We start from the raw sequence: 26479 nt of genomic DNA, 5'->3' as shown, positions 1-26479 counted from the left end.
GGGTAGTTCTGATGCTAGAGTTTGCATGAATTTAAACCAATCTTAAAGAAAATACAACAGCATGAGTTAACATAGTGTGACCCTGTCTCTACAAAAAAGACCAAAAAATTAGCCAGGTGTGGTTGTGTGTGCCATAGTCCCAGCTACTCAAGAGGCTGAGGTGAGAGGATTGCTTGAGCTCAGGAAATCCAGGGTGCAGTGACCTGTGATCACACCACTGCACTCCAGCCTGGGCAACAGAGCAAGATCCTGTCACTCATATATACAAAAAATAAGTTTTCCAGTGAACATGTAGACCACCCAATACAACTAATTAAAATGCTACCTAGGAAAATCACATTACAAAGTTGTATACAAGTGTATAAATACAAAAACAAAGGAGAAAGGAAAAGGAAAGACAGAGATACACCAATGAATCCACCCATCTAAATAGTCCAGGAAGAAACCAGGCCAAACTGCCAATCACTAGAGATCATGTGACTAACAGAACTGTTAGAACAAGACTGTTAACTTATTTCCTTATTCTCTATGAGGAAATGTATTAACTAAAATCCATGGTATCCTATATCCCCAGCATGTCTGGTATGTAAGATAAATTCTCAGATTACAGATAAACTGATAGTAGCTGCTGTCTCTAAGTTGCCCATACCAGAGAAGGAAGCAGAGTATCTGGTCAGAGTCCAATGGCTTAATTTCCTTGTTCTTTTCAAGATTTTTAAGAGAGATGAATAGAGTAACTTGTTCTGGAAGCTGAACAAATGGCTCTATGCTACCCCTGCTTGCTTGCTATATTAGCCTATATTCAGAATTTGGCTTTCAGAATTGCCTTCTATGGTTTTTCCCAATAGGTTGAGCTCTTCTCTTCTGGCTTTTTAAAGTGACAAAGTCTCACTGTCACCCAGCCTGGACTGAGCCCCCAAGGGGCTCAAGTGGCCCTAGTGCCTCAGCTTCCCAAGTAGCTGGGACTGCAGGTGCGCATCATTGCAACTTGCTTTTCTAGCTACTTTTAGATAAAATTGGAACCGATTCGGCCTCCCCTCCCTCACAACATTCCTAACAACTAGGCCATCTTCCAGCTTCTGCCTGACCTGGGAGATTTGAGGGTAGGTCGCTAAACTCAGTGGTTCCAATGTCTGGGCTCAGACCAGTCTCAGAGCCTTAATAACAGGTATTGATTTTGGTGTGTCTCTTGGGGCAACACAGTCAAGTCACTCTTCCTCACACGGCAATGTTTGAAGTGCCGACAGGTTTTCTCCTGTAGAGGATAAAAGGCCCTAGCAATCCTCCACCACCTCTTTGGAGGTTGCCTTCCAGTTCATCTCTGTTCCTCAGACTGGTTATCCAAAATTGAACCTAATACCAAGAGTGGGGAGCCGTAAGCCTCTGGTGGCTTTTGGGCACTGGACAACGTTGACACGTCCTAAAACAGTCTTCTCTCAGTTCTGATGCATACTGAGTTTAAGGTGAACTTATTTACATTTATCTTTATTAACTTTTTCCTCTTAGTTTAGGACACATCATTTCAGCCTACTTAGGTTAGAGATGAAAACTTATTTTGCCAAATAAATGTACTTGTTAATTCTCCCAGGTTTTTTTTTTTTTTTTTTGAGACGGAGTTTCGCTCTTGTTACCCAGGCTGGAGTGCAATGGCAGGATCTCGGCTCACCGCAACCTCCGCCTCCTGGGTTCAGGCAATTCTCCTGCCTCAGCCTTCTGAGTAGCTGGGACTACAGGCACGCGCCACCATGCCCAGTTAATTTTTCTTATATATTTAGTAGAGACGGGGTTTCACCATGTTGACCTGGATGGTGTTGATCTCTTGACCTTGTGATCTACCGGCCTCGGCCTCCCAAAGTGCTGGGATTACAGACTTGAGCCACCGCGCCCGCCCTATTCTCCCAGTTTTGTGGCATCTGCAAATCTGATAAAGCTTTCATCTTCATCTAAGCTGAAAAATACACAGGATGAGAATGGGCTAACACTAGTGCTCTCCTTGCAGGTAGGTAATTAACTCAATCTTTGGCTACAGTTGCTTCAGTCAGCTCTAAATCCATGCAACAAGGAAGTCAGGTGCCGTGGCTCATGCCTGTAATCCAAGCACTTTGGGGGTCTGAGGTGGGCGGATCACTTGAGGAATTCAAGACCAGCCTGGCCAATATGGCAAAACCCCATCCCTATTAAAAATACAAAAATTAAGCCGGGCGCAGTGGCTCACGCCTATAATCCCAGCACTTTGGGAGGCTGAGGCAGGTGGATCACAAGGTCAACAGATCAAGACCATCCTGGTCAACAAGGTGAAATCCCGTCTCTACTAAAAATACAAAAATTAGCTGGGCATGGTGGCACGCACCTGTAGTCCCAGCTACTCAGGAGGCTGAGGCAGGAGAATTGCTTGAACCCAGGAGGCGGAGGTTGCGGTGAACCGAGATCGTGCCATTGCACTCCAGTCTGGGTAACAACAGCGAAACTCAATCTCAAAAAAAAAAAAAAAAAAAATTAGCCAGGCGTGCTGGCAGGTGCCTGTCATCCCAGCTACTTGGGAGGCAGAGGCTGCCAGACTGTGCTACGGCAGTCTAGACTGGATGACAGCAAGACTCAACAGCAAAGTCCGCGCAACAAGGAATAGACTGTCAGGTGCCCTGATGAAATCAATAGACTCAATTAGCATTTCCCTGATACCTAAGCCTCATCAAAAGATGAAATGAGGCTGGGCTCAACTTTAGCTGAGTAACCCTTATGAATCATCAGGTTTTTTTTTTTTTTTTTGAGACGGAGTTTTGCTCTTGTTACCCAGGCTGGAGTGCAATGGCGCGATCTCGGCTCACCGCAACCTCCGCCTCCTGGGTTCAAGCAATTCTCCTGCCTCAGCCTCCTGAGTAGCTGGGATTATAGGCACGCGCCACCATGCCCAGCTAATTTTTTGTATTTTTAGTAGAGACAGGGTTTCACCATGTTGACCAGGATCTCTTGACCTTGTGATCCACCTGCCTTGGCCTCCCAAAGTGCTGGGATTACAGGCTTGAGCTACCACGCCCGGCCTCAGGGTTTGGTTTTTGTTGTTGTTTTTATTTTTTAAAGTATTTCTTATAGTTCCAAACTTCATTACTTATTCTAGCCAAAAATAATGTAAATACAAGGTTGACTCAATCACCGAATCCAGGTTATTTTGCTAGACCTAGATAAAATTCACTTGTAGAAGACAGGACCAGAAATTTCATGCTACTTTACAAGCAAATGAACATATGAAAAGGACTAAACAAGGCAGTTGGAAAATATGCCTTGAAAGAACAGAGATCAAATATGAACCACATTTATTATGCAAGTTTGTGTTGTTGTAAACAACAGAGTAAAGTTCAATGCACGTTGTTTCTGCATTGTTGAGAAATGTGAGACCTTGAGAAATGGGAAGGCACCATGGGAAGAAGAAAATGCTGTATTAATTTAAGGTAACAATTCTCGAGGTAAAATAAGGCATTACAGTAACAATTTTCATGCCTCAGGAATTAACAATGATTTTTCGCTTAATTCTCTTCCAACTCTACAGACATAATTCTGCTTTCACCCTCATCACACTTTCATATGGTTTTAACAGGGGATACACCTCCTCTTCTAAGAATCTCTGCACCTGCCAGAGGAAAGCAATTACAAAAGAAAACGTTAAGATATTAACGGATAATACCTTTCCACTGTCAGGTGATACCACTGAAACCTAATTTGATAAAGCTTTTACTCCACCACTGAGCTTGTTTTCCTCAACTGCCTATCAGGAATTTCTGCCTAGACACATGTGATTCAACCCACCGTGCCCACGTGCCCACCAACCTCTCCCACAAACTAGCCCCGCCTGTGTTCCCTCAGGTGGTTTCACCATTTCCATCCAATCTAAAAATCATCATGGCTTCTTTCCTCCTGCTTCCCAGCCCTCTTCAAGTAGCCACCAGGAGTTCATCCTCCTCTCCCTCCCCGGTCTGCATCTCTCACCACCACGTTCACACAAAGCTTTCACCATCGGCACCATCTACTGCTCAGCCCCTTACAGTAGCCTCCTTCTCAGTCTCCTACCTCCAGTTTTAAGCCTTTCAGCCCTCGGTGCTTGCACGTACTGCCTGGTACTACAATGACCTATTTACAAGTCTTCACCACTAAGTTTTGACTTTTCTGAAGATGAGGATTATCTGTTCATCTTTATTTTTTTGACACAGGATCTCACTTTGTCACCCAGGCCAGAGGGCAGGGGTATGAACACAGCTCACTGCATCCTTGACATCCTAGGCTCAAGCTATCCTCCCGCCTCAGCCCCGAGTAGCTGAGACTACAAGTGCATGCCACCAAGCCTGGATAATTTTTGTATCTTGTGTAGAGACAAGGTTTCACTGTGTTGCTCAGGATGGTCTTGAACTCCTGAGCTCAAGCAACCTCCTGCCTCAGCCTCCCAAAGTGCTGCGATTACTGGTGTAAGCCTGGCCTATCCATTTTTAAATCCCTAGAATTAAATACAATACCTGAGCATCTGGTATACACTCAGGCATTTCAATCTTTACAACACTGGGGTATCCACCTGACAATAAAATCTAATTCTTTGTCCATTACACCACATTCTCAAAACCAAAAGAGAATACAAAGAAATACTTAAGGCAGCTCAAAACACATCTTGGTCAGGTGGGATGCCTCACGCCTGTAACCCCAGCACCACTGCACTCCAGCCTGGGTGACAAAGACCCTGTCTCAAAAAAACAAAACAAAACAAAAAAAACAAGAAACAAAACCGAAATCTCTAAATTTGAGCCAACAACCTGCTCTGATTTCCTTCTAACTAGCTCCAATCCCACCTACCTCCTATAAATTAAAAACATCAAAGAGAGTAGCCAGCAGAAAACGAGGGCTTCTAGGGATGACTCCTCAGATGCATTCTGATGTTTGCTTACCTGCTGGGAGGCACGGCCAGTGAAAGAAGAAGGATCCAGTAAACGATCCAACTGGGAGTGAATGGGACTAAAATAGGCATCAGCCTGGATACGCTCTATGAGGTCATTGTCACCCCCTTCCTGCTTAACCACAGCAGCTGCCTGCTGAGAAAGCACTCTGATTTTCTCATGGCAATCCTGGGAAAACAGTGAAATATTGTCAGTTCTCCACTAACACGGCGTTTGAACACTCTTTAAAAAACTCATCAGATAGGTCACCTCTATGCTCTCTGCACAGCTCTTCTTCACAAAACCCCTCTAGACTGAGGTGGTTCCCCTGTCTGTCTCCAATAGGGCCTTCACTACTGTGACTACATTTTAGGACAAGCCTGAAGTGGATGCCCTTGCTCTGGCCCTCTTCTGTAAACCCTCATCATCGTTTGCTCTTGTTTCCTGTTCACTTGCTATGGAATGTCAGACCTTATTCCTTCACTAGGCATGGACTTTTCCTACAAGTGATTAAGTGATTCTTTTTTTTTTTGAGACAGAATCTACCTCTGTCATCCAGTCTGGAGTGCAGTGGTGTGATCTCGGCTCACTGCAACCTCCGCCTCCTGGGTTCAAGCAATTCTTGCCTCAGCCTCTCAGGTAGCTGGGACTACAGGCGTGTGCCACCACACCCGGCTAATTTTTTGTATTTTCGGTGGAGACAGGGTTTCACCGTGTTAGCCAGGATGGTCTCAATCTTCTGACCTCGTGATCCGCCCGCCTCAGCCTTCCAAAGTTCTGGGATTACAAGCGTGAGCCACCGCGCCCGGTGATTCCCTTTAACAAACTGAGTTCACCACAATCATCCTCCATAGATGGCAGAATATGACCACTGCTCTGTACCATTACTGTGACTGAGGTAATGACATAAACACCTTCCTTTATCTGCTCTCCTTCATGGAGGAGAAAGCAGGACCAAACATGCACACTTAACTTATCCAGGACCATGAGGGGTTACAAACCTGGCGGCTACCTCCAGCTTTGACCATGGCCATGATGATATTCTCTGTGGCCATGAAAGGCAGCTCTTGCCGAATGCGCCGTTCAATTACCTATAGGAAAAGATAAAGTGAATGGCCAAGAAAGGTGCCTCAAGGCTAAAGTCATAAACACAGCAGGACATCAAACAAAACGCACAGCACAGACACTACCACGTTATGGAGAGAGGAATGGGTTGTTTCATTCTATATGATGTTTTTTCAGTTTTCTTATGAACTCAGACTTTTGATTTTTTAAAAAGGGAATATTAATTTAAAAAGTTGTCACATACGAAGAATTCTTAAAACCCCTATTTGTTACATTTCAGTGCCCAGCCTCAAGAGCTAAGTATAGGAGACAAATGAACCCATGTGCCTCAGGTACTTAAACACAGGCAAATGGAGCCATCTACTCTGCCTAGTCACGCCAGTCGATGATTCATGCTGCTAGATAGTTTAAGGCAATTTAAAATACTTTTTTCCTTTTCTATAACTGTGTCTATGAATCCCACAGAGCTAGTTTCCTAGAGCCTGTGAACTGAAGGATGAGCTTGGCTGGGAAAAAGGCCTACAGGATCTGCATACAGCTCCCTCGACATACCCCAGAGCACCCTCCCTCCCACATTCCAACCCCTCTCTTACTTTACTTTTTAATTGAGGCGTCTTACTTTGGGGTACACCACCAATCCTTCAGACACATTCTGCAGCGTATTCAGTACAGCATCCGCAGTAAGAAATGCCTCAGCCAAACAGATCCGTCTAGAAAACCAACAGCCGTTCAGTATCTCTTTAGACAAATAATTTCAGTGAAATGCAGTGTGTGTCCCAAGAAGTTGCCCTACTGACTACTCTTTGGGTAATTTCCTTCAATCTCATGACAACCCCAATGGCCTCATGACTCTCAACTCTATCACCTCCAGGACAGACCACTTGCCCAAGTGCCAGAACTTATACCTACTGAGACGTCCACCTGGTTGACCCATAGGTACCTGAATCCCCAAACTGAACTCAGCCACTTTCTCACTCCTCCTACTCACCATCACGAACCTGCCCTTCCTCCCTTGTAGGTCCTGCATCAATAAATGGCAGGAGCACCCCAGTCACCAAGTCACTTGGGTCAACCACCAGGGCTAGCCAGTCTGCCTTCACCTCTGGATGTGCGTCCTTTCTCTCCGTTTACATGGCCACTGCATCAGTGTGGCCCTGGACTTTCAAAGCAGCCCCTAACTTGTCCCGACATCATCCATGTCTCCTGACAGCCAGCTCTCCAACTGGTGCTAGAGTGTTTCAGCAGGCAAATCAGCAGGCCTACAGGGTCACACCTTGCTAAAAAGTATTCAATGACTAACTTCCGAATGAATTCGCATGACTTATTTCCAGAGGTAAATCCTGGATTATTCAGAGATCCCAGAAAGCTAGGTTTAACTATACATCCACATCCACTCAGAAAACCCCAGGACAATGCAAGTAGATGAGAGTAATGTCAATCTGCTTTAAATGAGCATATTCATAAACAAAAAACCATGCGCATGTTGACACCTCATCAGTAGTTACAAATTATTTCTGACTCATCTCATAGGTAATCAAGATGTCACTGTGCCTAAATACCACAACTGACATCTATCTGCCTTCAGAAAAGGCACAGAACTGGCTACTATCTGTGACCATGTCCTGCACCACCCCCTGGCACATGTTGACTTCATTCCCCAAGGCTACTCAAGTAGTAGTAACTCCCTCAAGTGTGTTTTCTCCTGCTTTGTGCCTTTATAATGCTCCTGATCTTGTCTTTTCTCTTTCCTTTTTTTTTTCTGAGATGGGCAAGGCACTGCATGCCCAGGCTGGACTGCAGTGGTGCAATCTTGGCTCACTGCAACCTCCACCTTCCAGGTTCAAGCCATTCTTCTGCCTCAGCCTCCCGAGTAGCTGGGATTACATGCATCCACCACCACACCCAACTAATTTTTTTTTTGTATTTTTAGTAGAGACAGGGTTTCACCATGTTGGCCAGACTGGTCTCGAACCCCTGACCTTGTGATCCATCCGCCTTGCCTCTGAAAGTGCTGGGATTACAGGCGTGAGCCATTGTGCCTGGCCCCGATCTTATCTTTAAAAGATGCATCTATTTCTTAATTCTTAAGGCATCCCCTCTACTGTGAAGCTTTCTGATTCCTCAAACACTACTCCTTCCTCTTTGCTCCCACAGTACCCAGTACACACTTCAATTCTAACACACATTACACTATCCTTTTTATGTTTTGCCTCCCTCCTAGACTCTGGGCTCCTTGGGGATAAGGAGATTGTAGAGATGCTCAAATATGTCCTTTTACTTCTAGGTCCATCCTTCAGACCTCCTCCTTGGTGTATGTGATGTCCCCATGTCACTGACCGGTTGGCACTATCATCCAGTGTGCGTTCAAACCACTGGACAGATGCTGTTTGTAGCGGGTCCATGACAAGGGTCATCAGGTGGCGGGCAAGACTGCAGCAACGTTCTGAACGCATGGGATTCCGCTTATACGGCATCGCACTTGAGCCTGCCCATGTGAAAAAAGACAAGATGCAAAGGCAGAGAGACTTCAGAGGACAGCAAGTAGGCAACTATGCTGCTGAATGAGCTCTCAGCCCCTATCCACAGCCCTCCAGAAGCTCTGTGCACTCACAGGTCTCTACACAGCACTCACCAATCTGCTGTTTTTCAAAAGGTTCCTCCATCTCCTTGAGGTTTGCCAGGAGGCGTATGTCAGTGCAAATCTGGGGGAGGCAGGGGAACAAGCATCATCTCACACTGTCAGTGTGCAGGAAAGTCTGGGAGCAATGACTAGGCTGACGAAGGAGATGAGTTCCTAGGTTTGTTGTGGCTGAGCTGAAGACCAGCGTGTCAAGAGCTCCTAGAGAATATCTTACTCATACTCCTCTCTGTTCCTGAAGGGCTGGATTGACAAATTCGAGGAGCATGAAAATGCTTTTGTGAAACACTGCTTAAGGCATCATGGAAAGACAATCACACGATTAATTTAGGCTGGGCGTGGTGGCTCAAGCCTGTAATCCCAGCCCTTTGGGAAGATGAGGTGGGTGGATCACCTAAGGTCAGGAGTTTGAGACCAGCCAAACCAATGTGGTAAAACCCCACCTCTACCAAAATTACAAACATAGCCAGGCATGGTGGTGCATGCCTGTAATCCCAGCTACTTGGGAGGCTGAGGCAAGAGAGTCGCTTGAACCCGGGAGGCGGATGTTACAGTGAGCCAAGATCACGCCACTACACTCCAGCCTGGGCGACAAGAGCAAAACTCCATCTCAAAAAAAAAAAAAGAAAAAAAAGATTAATCCGACACTGTAACAAGATGGATGGAGGTTTCTGCAGTGTTTGGGATAACTTTAAATACCAAAACTAGTCTTCCCCTTAAGGTTTTCATTTATAGACCACAAATTACTAAAACTAATGTATGATATCACTTGAGAGACGGTTAAGTAAAAGTCTGAGGCTGATTCAGTCTGTCTGTGGTGCCCAGAGCTCCTGTCCCCGCCCCACAAGCTGCCACCACTCACCTTGTGCACTGATGCCCCCAAGCTAGCCAGCACAGACAGTACTTCAATATCCACTTTTCGTGTATATGTCTGCCCTGTGATGATGAAAGCTCTAGAAATAAATAGAAGAGAGACTTATGTTAAAATATTTTAAAGCCATTGCAGTGGTGCATGACTGTTGTCCCAGCTACTTAGGAAACTAAGGGAGGAGGACTGCTTAAACTCAGGAGGTTGAGTCCAGCCTAAGCATCACTGGGAAGACTCTTGTAAAATAATAAGAATAATTCAAAATGTGACTTTGTCAAATAAGGAAAAACACATCCTAAAGAGAAGCTTGGTCTTATTGGTATGCTAAGTTATACTGAGTTAGTAGACCTGACTGGTAACTTGCTCCTGGAATAAACTATTCTTCCACACTTTTCACTACTATTCAGGACTGGCCTGACTCCAGAAGGATACATGGTGCAATGTGCCCATGTCCAGCCAAAGCTCAATACAAATGCCTGGGAGATAGAGCCATTGGGGAACCTGGCAGACCTCAATGGAAATGGTCAGATTTAGCCTACCCTATTGGAGACCCTAAGTAAAGAAACAAAAACGGCAACGACGTGGATAAAGGTATTCTAAAGAAATCAGAAGTAAATTGTTTTCTTTTTTCCTACCAGATTATATGAAAAAAGATTGTAGGCCAGGCATGGTGGCTCATGCCTAAATCCTAGCACTTTGGGAGGCTGAGGCAGGTAGATCGCTTAATCTCAGGAATTTGAGACCAGTCTGGGCAACATGGTGAAACAGTATCTCTAAAAAAACAATATGAAAATCAGCCAGGCATGCCTGTAGGCATAGCTACTTAGGGGGCTTAGGCGGAAGCACTGCTTAAAACTGGGAGACGGAGGCAGCAATGAGTCAAGATCACACCACTGCACTCTAGCCTGGATGATGAGTAAGACCCGATCTCAAAAACATTAATCAAATCAAATCAAATCCAGAAAATATGTCAAGATGACGATTAGGAAAAAGAAAAAAAAGAATCCAGATAATAAGAAAATAAAAACCAGGCTAGAGACCAAAAAAAAAGGCAGGGGGCAGGGTAGAAGAACAAAGAAAGAAAAAGCCAAAAATTTTAAGGTCAAATCTAGAGATATACTGAACACAGATTTTTTTTTCAGACGGAGTTTTACTCGTTACCCAGGCTGGAGTGCAATGGCACAATCTCGACTCACTGCAACCTCCGCCTCCTGGGTTCAGGCAATTCTCCTGCCTCAGCCTCCTGAGTAGCTGGGATTACAGGCACACGCCACCGTGCCCAGCTAATTTTTTGTATTTTTAGTAGAGACGGGGTTTCACCATGTTGACCAGGATGGTCTCGATCTCTTGACCTCGTGATCCACTAGCTCAGCCTCCCAAAGTGCAGGGATTACAGGCGTGAGCCACCGCGCCTGGCCTGAACACAGGACTTTTATCAACTTAACAGGGAGGTCAACACGTTCCCACTTACCTACCTCTTAAATCCTGCCTTTTCTGTCACCATCTTGTCAAGCTGCTCTACCTTGGAAAGAAAAGACATATCCCTATAATAATCCAGGTGTCCAGTATGAGAATGTCTCAACCTGTCATCCTACCAGGTCTTATGTCCCCAGCCCCCACAATCTCTTTCCAGTCCAAAGATCCCACCCATCCCACAATCAATCTCTCCTATCATCCTCAAAGGCAGCCTTGTCTCTTAGGCTCCTCCACTGAGTTTCTGTGTCCTGCAGTCACTTTCAGAATACCTTATGGTCATCTCCCTCGAAGAGCTGCAGGAAACTGGCCTGAGTGCCAGTGGTGCCCTTTACTCCCCGGAAGCGCAGGTCATCTCGGACACGCTTGACGTTCTGGAGATCCATGCAAAGATCCTGAATCCAAAGACAGCAACGTTTCCCAACTGTGGTCAGCTGTGCAGGCCTGAAAACCCAAACAGAACACACAGAAGTCTCAGACCAAGACCTCACATCATCAAGGTTTCATTGCTTCTTTTAATAACCACCACTGCTCCTTGGAAGGAGAACAATTAAAGGAAGAGACTGAGTAACTAGTAAAGACAAAACAGGAGCTAAATTTTTTTTTTTTTTTTTTTTTTGAGATGCAGTTTCGCTGTTGTTACCCAGACTAGAATGCAATGGCACAATCTTGGTTCACCACAACTTCTGTGTCCTGGGTTCAAGCAATTCTCCTGCCTCAGCCTCCCGAGTAGCTGGAACTACAGGCGTGCAGCACCACCAGGCCCAGCTAATTTTTGTATTTTTTTTTAGTAGAGACGGGGTTTCACCATGTTGACCAGGATGGTCTCGATCTCTTGACCTCGTGATCCACCTGTCTCGGCCTCCCAAAGTGCTGGGATTATAGGCGTGAGCCACCACGCCCAGCCAAGCTAAAATGTTTAACTAAATAATAGTTACGGACATTCAATGTCATTTATAAATATTCAAGGAGTATGAAACTAAAGGGCTATTAGCATAGTTTTTTCTTCATCAAGAGGCAATTTGTAGACTGGGTCTTGCTCTGTTGCCCAAGCTGGAATACAGAGGCATGAACACAGAGCTGACTGCAGCCTCAACATCCTGGGCTCAAGTGATCCTCCTGCCTCAGCCTCCCATGTAGCTGGGACCACAGGCACACACCATCATGCCTGACTAATTTTTAAATTTTTTGTAGTGATGGGGTCTCACTTCATTGCTCTGGCTGGTCTCAAACTCTATGTCTCAATCCACCCACCTCAGCCTCCCAGAGTGCTGGGATTATAGGCATGAGTTACCGTGATGCATGGCAAGAAGCAATTTATTATAAGGGCAGGGACAATGTCCCTTTTGTCCATGGCTATATTCACAGACATCGGTAAGAAATACATTAGGTACTCATGTGATATTTGCCAAGTATCTGATGTGCTCTTGCTATTGGAAATACAACCAGGAGTAACACAGACGAAGTCCTTGTCCAATGGCACTTGCTTACATTGAAACAAGTAAAGAAGAAAACAAAACAAGATTAGGCCAAGTGCAGTGGCTCGCACCTGTAATCCCAGCATTTTGGGAGGCTGAGGAGCATGGATCACTTGAGGTCAGGAGTTCAAGACCAGCTTTGCCAACATGGTGAAACCCTGCCTCTACTAAAAATACAGAAAATTAGCTGAATGTGGTGGGGGGCGGGGGTGCCTCTAATTCCATCTACTTAGGAGGCTGAAGTAGGAGAACCACTTGAACCTGAGAGGCAGAGGTTGCAGTGAGTCGAGATTGTGCCATTGCACTCTAGCCTGGGTGACAGAGCCAGACTCCTGTCTCAAAAAAACAAATAAAGAAACAAGATTAATTATTAATAATTTAAGTGCTAAAAGAATAAAAGAAGGATGAAGATAACGGTGACGGCTGCTCTAGACTGGCAGTAGAGGAAAGCCTTTGTGAGGAATCAAGATCCAGTGAGGAGGAGTCATGCTATGGACAATAACCCTACAACATACACAGGCAGAGGACTCACAAACATAGCAGCTAAGCCTAAATCAAGCCACTGAAGGTCTGTTTCTGAACAAAAAACATAATTAGGAGGCTGGGTGCAGTGGCTCATGCCTGTAATCCCAATACTTTGGAAGGCCGCCAGGAGATCAGCCTGCCCAACATAGTGAAACCCTGTCTCTGAAATTGGCTGAGCATGGTGGTGCACACCTATAATCACAACTACTTGGGAGGCTAAGGTGGGAGAATCGCTTGAACCCAGGAAGTGGAGGGTGCCGTGAGCCAAGATCACACCACTGCACTCCAACCTAGGCAACAGAATAAGACTCTGTCTCAAAACAGAACAAAACAAACAAACAAAATACATACTATGAATAACTTGCACTAATGTCCAATTTCTTTCTTTTTTGAAACAGGGTCTCACTCTGTCACCCCAGGCTAATCACAGCTCATTGTAGCCTCAGTCTCCTGGGCTCAAGCCGTCCTCCCGCCTCAGTCTCCTGAGTAGTTGGAACTCCAAGCAGAAGCCACCACACCCGGCTAATATATTTTTTTTAAGAGCCATGGTCTCCCTGTGTTGCCCAGGCTGGTCTCAAACTCCACGCCTCAAGCTATCCTCCTGCCTTGGCCGCCCAAAGTGCTGAGGTTACAGGTATAAGCCACTATGCCCAGCCTAGTTTTTCTTTTCTCTCTCTTTTTTTTTTAAGACGGAGTTTCGCTCTTGTTACCCAGGCTGGAGTGCAATGGCGTGATCTCGGCTCACTGCAACCTCCGCCTCCTGGGTTCAGGCAATTCTCCTGCCTCAGCCTCCTGAGTAGCTGGGATTACAGGCTTGAGCCACTGTGCCCAGCCCTTTATTTATTTATTTATTTTGTCACCAGGCTGGGGTGCAGCATTGCTGTCTTGGCTCACTCCAGCCTCCGCCTCCTGGGTTCAAGAGATTCTCCTGCCTCAGCCTCCTGGGTAGCTGGGAGTAAAGGCACCAGCTACCACACCCAGCTAATTTTTGTATTTTCAGTAGAGACAGTGTTTCACCATGTTGACCAGGATGGTCTCAATCTCTGACTTCGTGATCCACCCACCTCGGCCTCCCAAAGTGCTGGGATTACAGGCGTGAGCCACTGCATCCGGCCATTTGTTTTTTGTTGTTGTTGGTTTTTTTGAGACAGAGTTTCACTCTTGTTGCCCAGGTTGGAGTGCAATGGCATGATCCCAGCTTACTACAACCTCTACCTCCCAGGTTCAAGCAATTCTCCTGCCCAGCCTCCCAAGTAGCTGGGATTACAGGCATGCGCCACCACGCCCAGTCAATTTTGTATTTTTGGTAGATACACGGTTTCTCCATGTTTGTCAGGCTGGTCTCAAACTCCTGACCTCAGGTGATCCACCCACCTTGGCCTCCCAAAGTGCAAGGATTACAGGCATGAGCCATTGTGCCCAGCGGCCCATTTGTTTTAACTGCATGAACTGATACACTGAGTGGAGGATGCCTGCACACCAACACCATTTTCTGAGTTCCTAATGACTACGATCCTTGGCAGCCAATCTCCTCCATTATGCTATCTCCAGAGGAATATTAGAGTGCTTCTGTATTTGCTGAGCACTCTCCCACAGAGGCAGGAGAGGAAGAGTAGCTGCAACACAGAGGAAGGTAGGTGTGGAGGGAAGCCACGTGTACCAAGCACCAAGCACTGACTCATGTGAACAAGTGTTTCAGGCTCCTGCTACTAGTAAGTTTGGTCCCTGCCTTTAAGAAAGATTAAGCTGGGCTGGGCACGGTGGCTCACGCCTATAATCCCAGCACTTTGGGAGGCCGAGGCAGGTGGATCACGAGGTCAAGACCATCCTGGTCAACAAGGTGAAACCCCATCTCTATTAAAAATACAAAAAATTAGCTGGGCATGGTGGTGTGCGCCTGTAGTTCCAGCTACTCAGCAGGCTGAGGCAGAAGAATTGCTTGAACCCAGGAGGCGGAGGTTGCGGTGAGCCGAGATCGTGCCATTGCACTCCAGTCTGGGTAACACCAGCAAAACTCCGTCTCAAAAAAAAAAAAGAAAAAAGAAAGATTAAGCTCAACAGGCTTTCATAAATTATCGTATCTTTGTTGCCACAGCAATACACCATCAAAACAGCAATACACCATCAAAACAGAAGGCAGATGCTGATAGACCATTACTCAAAACCTGTCACTAGCATTCCAAAATTACACCATTTTGGCCTTTTAAAAGGGCCGAAATTTTGTGATTCAGTAATCACAAAAATACTTGCATATTTTAAAAGTCAAAAATACAAAAAGTATGTCTGGGGTCAGTGGCTCACGCCTATAATCTCAGCATTCTGGTAGGCAGGGGTGGGCAGATCACTTGAGGTCAGAAGTTCGAGACTAGCCTGGCCAACATGGCGAAACCCCATCTCGCCAAACAATACAAAAATTAGCTGGGTGTGGTGGCAGGTGCCTGAAGGCCCAGCTACTAGTAAGGCTGAGGCAGGAGAATCATTTGAACCCAGGAAGCAGAGGCTGTAGTGACGGTGAGCCAAAATCATACCACTGCACTCCAGCCTGGGCAACAGAGCAAGATTCTCTCTCCAAAAGCAAAACAAAACTCAAAAAGAAGAAATTTAACTTTCCTATTATCTCATAAACCAAAGTAATCAACACTTATATCATGGCATACTTTAAACCAATTTTTGTGCAATTTATAAGCTGTCTTTTTTTTTTTTTTTGAGACGGAGTTTCGCTCTTGTTACCCAGGCTGGAGTCCAATGGCGTGATCTCGGCTCACCGCAACCTCCGCCTCCTGGGTTCAGGCAATTCTCCTGCTTCAGCCTCCTGAATAGCTGGGTTACAGGCACGCGCCACAGTGCCCAGCTAATTTTTTGTATTTTTAGTAGAGACGGGGTTTCACCATGCTGACCAGTATGGTCTCAATCTCTTGACCTCGTGATCCACCCGCCTCGGCCTCCCAAAGTGCTGGGATTACAGGCGTGAGCCACTGCGCCCGGCCGTCTTTTTTTTTTTTTAACCCTAACATTAACCTAAGTACATCTGCATGTTAGGGCTTACAAGCATCATTTAAATGGTTGCACATTATTCCAACCTATGAATACTATGCCTTACTTATTCTCTTACTGTTGAACATTTAGATTTTTCTCCTTCTTTCTTTTTTTTTTTTTTTGAGATGGAGACTTGCTCTGTTGCCTAGGCTGGAGTGCAGTGGTGCGATCTCGGCTAACTGAAACCTCTGCCTCCCAGGTTCAAATGATTCTCCTGTCCCAGTGAGGATTATAGACACATGCTACCACACCCAGCTAATTTTTGTATTTTTAGCAGAGATGAAGTTTCACCATGTTGGCCAGGCTGGTGTTGAACTCCTAACCTCAAGTGATCTGCCCTCCTTGACCTCCCAAAGTGCTGGGTTTACAGGCATGGGCCACCACGCCCGGCCCATTGAGATTGTTTTTTTTTGAGATGGAGTTTTGCTTTTGTTGCCCAGGCTGGAGTACAATGGCGTGATCTCAGCTCACCACAACCTCCGCCTCCTGGGTTCAAGCAATTCTCCTGCGTCAGCCTCCTGAGTAGCTGGGATTACAGGCACGCGCCACCACGCCCAGCTAATTTTTTGTATTTTTAGTAGAGACGGGGTTTCACCATGTTGACCAGGATGGTCTCAATCTGTTGACCTCGTGACCCACCCGCCTTGGCCTCCCAAAGTGCTGAGATTACAGGCATGAGCCACTGCGCCTGGCCGAGATTGTTTTTAATGCTTGCAATCATAAAGAATATTTTTCAAGGCTTTTGATATGTATTTCCCCATGTTTCCCAAATGAACTGTTAGATTTACTCTCTCACCAGTATGTTTTAAGGTGGATATCAGGCTCATTCCTTATAAGCATCCCAATTACTTATACTTAAATCAGTTTTCAGATTCTTCGCCTCAAGGTTATTGTGGAAAAGAGAAAACTCAAGAAGTAGCTGAAAGCCATATGCACATAAACAAGAAGTAATCTTGTCACTTACTGGAAATGTGTGAAACCTAACGTGGGTAGATTGGCTCGTTCCTTAGCAAAGTCGGCAAGCCGAGAGATCACTCTGGCAAGCTACAAGAAAGATCATGTGACAGAAAGAGGGTGAATTCAGGTTGTGTTCATTACATAATTAGAAACAACACTTTTAGATAATTTTGTATAAAATTAGACCACTCATGAAAGGCAGCAGCCATGTCTTTTCATCTTTGTATCCTAAAGTGCCTGGAAGAGTTCATAGCAACCAAAATTTGAAAACCAACTTGACTACCTAAAATGTCGTGAACTATTTTAAGACCAGTGCAGGAAAACAACAAAATCATAATCGTGACCCACATATTCCAGCAACATCCCTTTGGTTGCACTCTCTTCATTTAAAAGGCTATGCTATAAAAACCATTCACTTGGCCAGGCGCAGTGGCTCAAGCCTGTAATCCCAGCACTTTGGGAGGCCAAGGCGGGCGGATCACGAGGTCAGGAGTTCAAGACCAGCCTGACCAACATGGTGAAACTCTGTCTCTACTAAAAATGCAAAAATTAGCTAGGCATGGTGCTGCCCACCTCTAATTCCAGCTATTAGGGAGGCCGAGGCAGGAGAATTGCTTGAACACAGGAGGCAGAGGTGGCAGTGAGCCAAGAGCGTGCCATTGCACTCCAGCCTGGGCGACAGAGTGTGACTCCAGCTCAAAAAAAAAAAAAAAAATCATTCAGAGTCTTTTAAAGAAGAGACAGCTGGGCGCAGTGGCTCACACCTATAATCCCAACACTTTGGGAGGTCAAGACGGGTGGATCCCTTGCGCTCAGGAGTTTTGAGACCAGTCTGGGCAACACGAAAAAAAACCCATTTCTACAAAAAATTAGCCAGGTGAGGTGGCATGCACCTGTACCCCCAGCTACTTGGGAGACTGAGACAGGAGAACTATCTGTGATGGGGAAGGGGATACTGCAATGAGCTGTGATAAAGCCACTTGACAGAATGAGACCCTGTCTCAAGAAGAAAGGAGGAGGAAGAAAAGAAGGAGAAGGAGGAGGAGGAGGAGGAGAGAGAGGGAGGAGGAAGAGGAGGAAAGGGAGGAGGAGAAGGAGGAAGAGGAGGAGAAGGAGGAAGAGGAGGAGGAGGAGGAGAAAGAGGAGGAGGAGGAGAAAGAGGAGGAGGAGGAGGAGAAAGGGGGGAGGAGGAGGAAAAGGAGGAGGAGGAGGAGGAAAAGGAGAAGGAGGGGGAGGGGGAGGAAAAGGAGAAGGAGGGGGAGGAGGAGAAGGAGGGGGAGGAGGAGAAAGAGGAGAAAGAGGAAGAGGAAAAGGAGGAGGAGGAAGAGGAGGAGAAAAAGGAAGAGGAAAAGCAGGAGGAGAAGGAGAAACAATTAGTCCTACAGATTAAACATGGGGTTTTCATTCACCTGAAAAGATGACAATCTATGTAGATTTACCCTCTATGGATTTAGTTGTAACTGGTGCCTACCTCCTATCATAGGGAATCTAGGGTTGGTAGGAAACATCTGCAGCTCCTTACCTTTGGCAAAAGCAGGTCAAGGGCATTTCTAAGAATAATCAAGTCCTACAAAAGAAAATGCAATGATCTTATATGAAGCAGCTTTGCTCAAACAGTAGTATTATGAAACAGTTTTTTGGCCAAAAGGCTGAGTTGCTCAGCTACCAGCCTGTATCACCATTACCAACCCACCAAGCATGTCAGAAAACACTAACACAAGTTGTTCTTTCCTGGTTACTGTTTGAGAAGCACCCCGGCTTAACAGTACTACTGGGATCTAGAAGGAACAAAACCTTTATACTTATAAAGCCCAAGGTACATGGTATCTAAGATGACTGAAGGCTAGGCATGGCAGCGCATGCCTGTATTTCCAGGACTCTGGGATGCTGAAGCAGGTGGATTGCCTGGGGCCAGGAGTTCAAGATCAGTCTATGCAACACAGCAAGACTGTCTCTCCAATATTAAAAAACAAAAATTTTAATTCAAAAAGATAAAAATAAATACAATGACTGGAAACTGTGCAGGTCAACAAGGTTTATATTTTCCTAGAGATGTGTGTTTGAGTTTCTGAGAAGCTTCCATAAGGCACATTCCATTACTTTCCTCCCCTGGTTTTTCTTGCCTACAGTTGTTAACAAGTAAAGGAATGAGCCAGAATCTCAAGGTTTAGGAAACATAAAACTGCTATGGAGGAAGGTGATCTTGAGATATGCATATTTCAGGTACCTTCAACACATGCCTATATGAAACGGTAACTGTTGAGCCCATCCACAGTGGGTACTTTTTTAAAGGATTTTCTGAGTAAGAAGACTATTATCCCATTATCTGACTCACCAATCACACAAAAAGATACCTTTCGTTTAAGACTAAAGAAAGTATTTGGGGCAACTTAAAAATTACTGGCTTATTCTCAAATTGGACGTTTATCTGGAAATCTAACTTCAACCCCCATGGGTATACTCTGATTAAGAGCACAAGCTGCTCTGGGCAAAAGAAAAAAAAAAGAGCACAAGCTAGGCTAGGCGCGGTGGCTCACATCTGTAATCCCAGGACTTCTGGAAGGCTGAGGCAGGAGGATGGTTTGAATCCAGGAGGTCAAGACCATTCTGGGCAACATGGTGAGACATTGTCTCCGTAAAATATTTTAAAAGTTAGCTAGGTGCAGTGGCACATGCATGTGGTCCCAGCTACTCAGAAGCCTGAGGTGGGAGAATCACTTGAGCCCAGAAGGTCAAGGCTACAATGAGCCACGTTTGTGTCACTGCACTCCAGCTTGGGCAACAGAGCGAGACCCTGCCTCAAAAAAACAGTATTTTAGCCAGCCATGGTGGCTAATGCCTGTAATCTCAGGACTCTGAGAGGCTGGGGCAGGAGGACCATTTGAACCCAGGAGTTCAAGACCATTCTTGGCAACGTGGTGAGACACTGCCTCTATAAAATATTTTTTAAATTAGGCTGGTGCTCTGGCACATGCCTGGTCCCAGCAACTCAGGAGCCTGAGGTGGGAGAATCGCTTGAGCCCAGAAGGTTGAGGCTGCAGTAAGCCATGTTTGTGTCACTGCACTTCAGCCTAGGTGACAGAAGTGAAACCCGGTTTCAAAATATTTTTTTTGAGACGGGGTCTTTGAAGGACTTCAAAATCCTTCAAAGGTCTTCAAAGGACTTGATAAGTCCTTTGAAGTCTGAGTGCGACGGCTCACACCTGTAAACCCAGCACTACGAAAGGCCAAGGTGGGTGGATCATCTGAGGTTAGGAGTTTGAGACCAGCCTGACCAACTCGGCAAAACCCCTCTCTACTAAAAATACAAAAATTAGCTGGGCGTGCTGGCAGGCACCTGTAATCCCAGCTACCAGGGAGACTGAGGCACAAGAATCGCTTGAACCTGGGAGGCAGAGGTTGCAGTGAGCTGAAATGGCACCACTCAACTCCAGCCTGGGTGACAGAGTGAGACTCTGTGTCCCCCCCTCCAAAAAAAAAGTTCTTTGAAAATTACCTTAGCCATTAAAATGCTAAGGCCTCGGCTTATGCCAGCCAACCAATGCATAAGCAGGATCTCTAGGTCTTATTTTATAGAGGTCACTTGGTGCTTACAGCTTTAATTGGAAGGACACTAAAAGCCAAAAAAGTTTCTCAGAGTTTTCAACCAAGATACCCCTAAAAATAAAGATCTATAGTGTTACTTCCTAAACTGGACAACCTCAAATAAAATTGACAAATGCATTCTAGAGATTAAGTCCCAAGTAGAAACAACACGGGCTCCTACTGTATTGTCTCCAACGAAGCAGGAGGTGGCACCGAGGTGAATAATGCCTGCGGCTTGTGGGCAGCAGTGGCCAAACGTGTGCACATGAGCCATCACATCATGTCGTAACCGTTTCTCTTCCTCAGCTGCCATCTTGAAGTCGATGTTGTCCAGGTTGGATTTCATCTCCTGGATTTGTTCATCTGTGATAGGCAAACCCAATGTCTGCAGAATAGGCAAAATAAAATCAAATAGGCTTAGTGTCACAGTTATTTGAAATGAAGTGACACCAAGAAAAAATCTGATTCATGTTAGTAGCAATATCCTATCCCCCAATCCGTAAGTTAAAATTTGAGGCAACCACATTAAAAGTACACTGTCCAGTGGCAGTGGGAGAGACTTTCTCAATGAATCATGGTAAAGTATACTCTAAGAAAGCTCTGCCAGGTGCGGTGGCTCCCACCTGTAATCCCAGCACTTTGGAAGGACAAGGAAGGTGGATCGTGAGGTCAGAAGAGCTAGACTATCCTGGTTAACAGTGAAATCCTGTCTCTACTAAAAATACATAAAAAATTAGCTGGGTGTGGTGGCACACGCCTGTAATTCCAGCTACTCAGGAGGCTGAGGCAGGAGAATCCCTTGAAGCTGAGAGGCAGAGGTTGCAGTGAACTGAGATGGCGCCATTGCACTCCAGCCTGGGCAACAGAATGAGACTCTGTCTCAAAAAAAAAAAAAAAGAAAGCTCCAATAAATAACAACATAATCTTGCTCTTGACTGTTCCTTCTGCCCCGAGACCTCTGCTTGGTTCACTCCCCCACACATTCTGGTCTCTGGAAACAAATGTCACCTTCTCAGAGGGGTCCTCCCTGACTTCAGTGTAAAACACCCTTCTGTGTCACTCTCTATCCCTTTAGTCTGATTTTATTTACAGCCCTTATCACCACCTGACATTTTAACATATTTGTCAACCTGTCATTTCTCTCTAGAATGAATACTTCTTGAGGAGCTTTGTTTATTGCTTAATCCTTAGTGCCTGAAACGATGGTGGCCATTTTACTTAGAGAAACCAAATTTAAGAATTCCGAGGGCTGGGCGTGGTAGCTTACGCCTGTAATCCCAGCACTGTGGGAAGCCAAAGAGGGTGGCTCACAAGGTCAGAAGTTCGAGATCAGCCTGGTCAACACTGTGAAACCCCATCTCTACTAAAAATACAAAAATTAGCTGGGCATGGTGGCATGTGCCTGTAATCCCAGCTACTTGGGAGGCTGAGGCAAGAGAATAACTTGAACCCGGGAGGTGGAGGTTGAGGTGAGCCAAGATCATGCCACTTGCATTCCAGCCTGGTGACAGAGCGAGACTGTGTCTCGACAAAATGAAAAAGAAAAAAGAATAAAGAAAAAGAATAAGAATTCTGTAAGTAGTCTGCCAGGAAATTTTGTACAGGAAATGAGTATAACTGAAAGCAATTCCAGGAGATACTGATAAGTGAATAAACACATTGATGTCTTACATTCATCCATCACTGGACAAATTAGGCTGCAAAAAATAGCTGGCAGCCCACAGGCAGCTCAGAACTTAGATCCAAGGGCCAAATATAAACTGGTGAAACTGATTTAAACCTCACCTGAAATTTGCAAAGTGTAACTCCAAAGAAGGATCTTGCATCTTAGATCTTTTTTATCCTACAGAGGAGCTACTAGCCAGATATGGCTATTTAAATTTAAATTGATTAATTAAAGTAAAAAAGTACTGGAAAATATTTAAAAGTAAAAAGTCAGGCCAGGCACAGTGGCTCACATCTTTGGGAGGCCAAGGCAGGTGGATTGCTTGAGTCCAGAAGTTCAAGACCACGCTGGAAAACATAGTGAGACCCCCCACCCATCTCTACAAAAAGATACAAAATTTTGCAGGGTGTGGTGGTGTGCACCTGTAGTTCCAGCTTGGTAAGCTGAGGTGGGAGGACAGCTTGAGTCCAGGAGGCAGAGGTTGTACAATGAGCCAAGATTGTGCCACTGAACTCCAGCCTGGGCAACCAGAGCCAAACCCAGTCTCAAAACGAAATAAAAATAAATAAATGTAAAAAGTCAATTTCTCAGTCATGCCAGCTGCGTTTTAAGTACTCAGCAGCCACATGTGGCAGAACTCCCTGAAACCTTTACAGTCACAGGAGACATGACACCTTGGGGCTCCTTCCAAAGCAAAGCAGCAGGGGGCAGCATGGCCATACTGCTTCCTCCCCCCAAGCAATTTACCTTTTCAAAATTCATACATTCCTTACTACTAATTTTCTGCGTTCCTCCTACTCTTTTTTATTTTCATTTTTGGAGACGAAGTCTTGCTCTGTCACCCAGGCTAGAGTGCAGTGTGCGACCTCAGCTTACTGCAACCTCCGCCTCCCCCGTTCAAGCAATTCTCCTGCCTCAGTCTCCCAAGTAGCTGGGGCTACAAGCACCTGCCATCACGCCAACTAATTTTTTTGTATTTTAGTAGAGACGGGGTTTCACTGTGCTGCCCAGGCTGGTCTTGAACTCCTGAGATCAGGCAATCCACTCACCTTGGCCTCCCAAAGTGCTAGGATTACAGGTGTGAGCCACCGTGCCCAGCCTAATCTCTTAGTCTCCAAGTTTTTTCTTAGCTACTAAGTTACTATGCAATTTACGGTAATTTTGATACCCTAATAGGTAATCCAAACCCAAGATTATATGCATTTCAGGCAAACAGAGGAAAGAACACATACTCAGACTCTACATTCTAATTCCAGCTTGAAACCATTTACTAGCTTTGGCAACCCTGGTAAAGCCCTGAGTACCACTACCTCTCATGTAGAGAATGTAGTATCAAATGAAATAGACAAGAGCACACACTATTACATCACAAACCACAACACATGATTAACGTCTACTACTATCGCTATCTAAGAGTTTCTTAATGCCTCCATTCTTTCATCTGTAAAATAGAGTAAAAGTATTTAATACCTGCTCTTTAGGATTGTTTGGAGGATTAATGAGCAACCATGTGAAAGGTTTAAGACAGTATCTGGGTTTACCTGGGCGCGGTGGCTCAAGCCTGTAATCCCAGCACTTTGGGAGGCCCAGGCGGGTGGATCACGAGGTCAAGAGTATGGAGACCATCCTGGTCAACATGGTGAAACCCTGTCTCTACTAAAAATACAAAAAAGTGGCTGGGCATGGTGGCACGTGCCTGTAATCCCAGCTACTCAGGAGGTTGAGGCAGGAGAATTGCCTGAACCCAGGAGGCGGAGGTTGTGGTGAGCAGAGATTGCGTCATTGCACTCCAGCCTGGATAACACGAGCGAAACTCTGTCTCAAAAAAAAAAAAAAAAGAAAAGAAAAAAAGACAGTTACTGGGTCTCAGAAGGCTCTATATGAATGTCTGCTGTTATTGTAGGGTATCGTTTAATATTTTCGAGGGCAGTGATAACGGGAGAGCAGGGAATCTAGAATGAAAGTTGACTCAGAGTTTCCTGTTTGGAGAGTTCCATGGTACAGGTCCTAGGCACGAACTCGAATTGTTTGTGTTTACTGCGCCGTTTGAGACGGCATTGCCAACTTGCTCGTTGTGGCACTTTCCACTGAAACTTGAGGAGAAACATTATACCTTTCTGGATAACCTTCAGTTTGCTTCAACTCTTCTGGAGCTATTTCTGAAACCGGTTAAGGAGTTCTATATGCAGCCCTTAGAAAAGAAACTATAAACCCCGTTTAATAAACCCCTACCCAGGCCGGGCGCAGTGGCTCACGCCTGTAATCCCAGCACTTTGGGAGGCCAAGGCGGGTGGATCACGAGGTCAAGAGATCGAGACCATCCTGGTCAACATGGTGAAACCCCGTCTCTACTAAAAATACAAAAAAATTAGCTGGGCATGGTGGCACATGCCTGTAGTCCCAGCTACTCAGGAGGCTGAGACAGGAGAATTGCCTGAACCCAGGAGGCGGAGGTTGCGGTGAGCCGAGATCGCGCCATTGCACGCCAGCCTGGGTAACAAGAGCAAAACTCCGTCTCAAAAAATAAAATAAAATAAAATAAAATAAACCCCTACCCGAAGTCTCCTCCTCAGAGGCAAAGCGCAGGCCAGTGAGGTGGAAACAGTGGCCTAGAAAACACGCATTCCAGTCCTGTCACTCGCTACACAGGCATTGTGAAGAACAAGGGGCTACGCACTCAGCTCAATCTCTGGACTGCACAGGTTCAAATCCCAGTTCCGCTCTTAATAGCTCGAATGGGCTAGGGCAAACAACAAGCTGTCCCGGCTTGGCGTTCTCCCCTGCAATGTGGGAAAAACACCATCAAGCCTGCAAGATATTCGTGAATTAAACGAGAAAAGATGTGTGAAATCATCAGACCAACGGCATAAAACAATCGCTCGGTGTCTGTGCTTGGCAGCCTACTTCTGCGGGAATGGCCAAGGTGAATTCCCTGACAGGCTGCATTTCTCCCAGCCTCCTCCGCGTCTCGAACTCTCCCAGACTAAGAACACGTGAAGCAACAGGTGGCGGCTCCCGGGCCTCCTGCCCTTGCCTTCCTGGGGCCGCAGCTCCTCAGGACAGGGAAGACCCAGCCAAAAATAGCTGGACCGCAGCTCCGGGGTGGCTAAGCCCTGCCCGGGACAGATCCCGGCACGTGCTGGGGCGGGCCTGTCCCTCCCGTCCCAGCCCCTCAGCCCGGGGCCCGTTACCTGCTCGGCCTCCGCCAGCCACAGCCACAGCTGCCGCCATGTCCGGAATTTATACCTGTCGCTAAACACGAAGCACATCTCCGGGCTAGCATAGCGGGAGGCAAGAGGTGAGCGGTAGGCGTCAGGCAAACCACGATCGCCACCAGCCGCCATCCCCACCCCGCGACCCCGGCAGGGTGAAGAAGACTGGGAAGAGCGGAAGCGGAAACTGGAGGCCGGGGCGGGGCGGGACTTCCTCACGCGGTCCCTCTCCCTGGGTTCCGGGCGCCCTGGGTGCTGCAGGCTGCGAAGACGCTTGGCTGCTTCTGTCTGAGAGTTGACGTGGTTCACTTCTTAGATTAGAAACATGATTGGTGCTTCCTACGTTACTTAGCCCCGCTGCACTTTAGTTTTTCCATCGGAAAAGAGGTACAGTAAGACCTGCCCTGGCCGGGCGCGGTGGCTCACGCCTGTAATCCCAGCACTGTGAGGGAGCTCAGACGGGAGGATCGCTTAAGGCCAGTAGATCGAGACCAGCCTGGGCAACACAGGGAGACCCTCCCGTCTCTAAAAGACAAAAAGCAAAAAAAGGCCTGCCTTTCGGGTTATGCGGATTCAGTGTGAGAGCAGTGTCTGGCACGCTTGGAAGGCCGTATGTGTGCTTGCTGCTGTTACTCTTATTACCGTCGCCCCTCCCACACCTCGCCACGCACGGAGCTCGGCTCTAAGGAAAAATGAAGATGCCCACGGGAAATCGGCATTTACTGCGCCCCCAAGTGAGCTCCTTGCGCCGAACTGCGGAACAGCGGACTTGCAACGCGTACAGATGGGGGAACTCAGAGACATAGACGATGAGGGCCACTTAGCCAGTAAACTGAGCCAAGCTTAACACCAGATCTACCCCGCTTCGGAATCTGCCACTCACACACCATGTGCAGGTCACACCAAGGATTGGAGAAGGCATTTCCCCGACCCCCATCCTGCCCGGAACACCTCTTTCCTCACTACCTCCTACTTAACGACCCAGTCTGGAAAATGATCCTTGATGGTCCCATTCTCTCCTCTTTTTGGCCAATAATAATGAAAACCATAATGTGTATGAAAG

General features: G+C 46.3%; 1 protein-coding gene across 2 annotated transcripts; it reads right to left on the bottom strand.

The window, feature by feature from the left end:
• Positions 1-3294: 3294 nt before the first annotated feature.
• On the bottom strand, positions 3295-25582 carry ADSL (adenylosuccinate lyase). Of its 2 annotated transcripts, XM_002763911.7 has the most exons (13): positions 25396-25582; positions 20720-20923; positions 18476-18520; positions 16961-17040; positions 11230-11401; positions 10960-11006; positions 9479-9569; positions 8611-8680; positions 8316-8463; positions 6598-6688; positions 5915-6004; positions 4926-5102; positions 3295-3625 (listed from the first exon to the last, which is right to left on the bottom strand). In XM_002763911.7, the coding sequence occupies exons 1-13, from the start codon at positions 25546-25548 to the stop codon at positions 3539-3541; spliced, it is 1455 nt and encodes a 484-aa protein (XP_002763957.1). In that variant the 5' UTR covers positions 25549-25582; the 3' UTR covers positions 3295-3538. The 2 variants fall into 2 exon arrangements, with proteins under 2 accessions (XP_002763957.1, XP_078190783.1); XM_078334657.1 differs by lacking the exon at positions 4926-5102.
• Positions 25583-26479: the final 897 nt, after the last annotated feature.

The sequence above is a fragment of the Callithrix jacchus genome, chromosome 1, assembly GCF_049354715.1.
Source record: "Callithrix jacchus isolate 240 chromosome 1, calJac240_pri, whole genome shotgun sequence".
Classification (NCBI taxonomy): domain Eukaryota; kingdom Metazoa; phylum Chordata; class Mammalia; order Primates; family Cebidae; genus Callithrix; species Callithrix jacchus.
Note: the sequence above shows the minus strand (reverse complement) of the source record. Positions and strands in the feature narration are given on the sequence as shown.

Bases quoted from the DNA above. Each gene is read 5' to 3' on its own strand.
- ADSL (XM_002763911.7), bottom strand. From the start codon at position 25,548: ATGGCGGCTGGTGGCGATCGTGGTTTGCCTGACGCCTACCGCTCACCT. The intron at 11,402-16,960 runs GTAAGTGACAAG...TTGGGTTTTCAG, and splicing joins TTAGGTTTCACACATTTCCA to GCCTGCACAGCTGACCACAG. The intron at 3,626-4,925 runs GTAAGCAAACAT...TTCCTCTGGCAG, and splicing joins CTGGCCGTGCCTCCCAGCAG to GTGCAGAGATTCTTAGAAGA.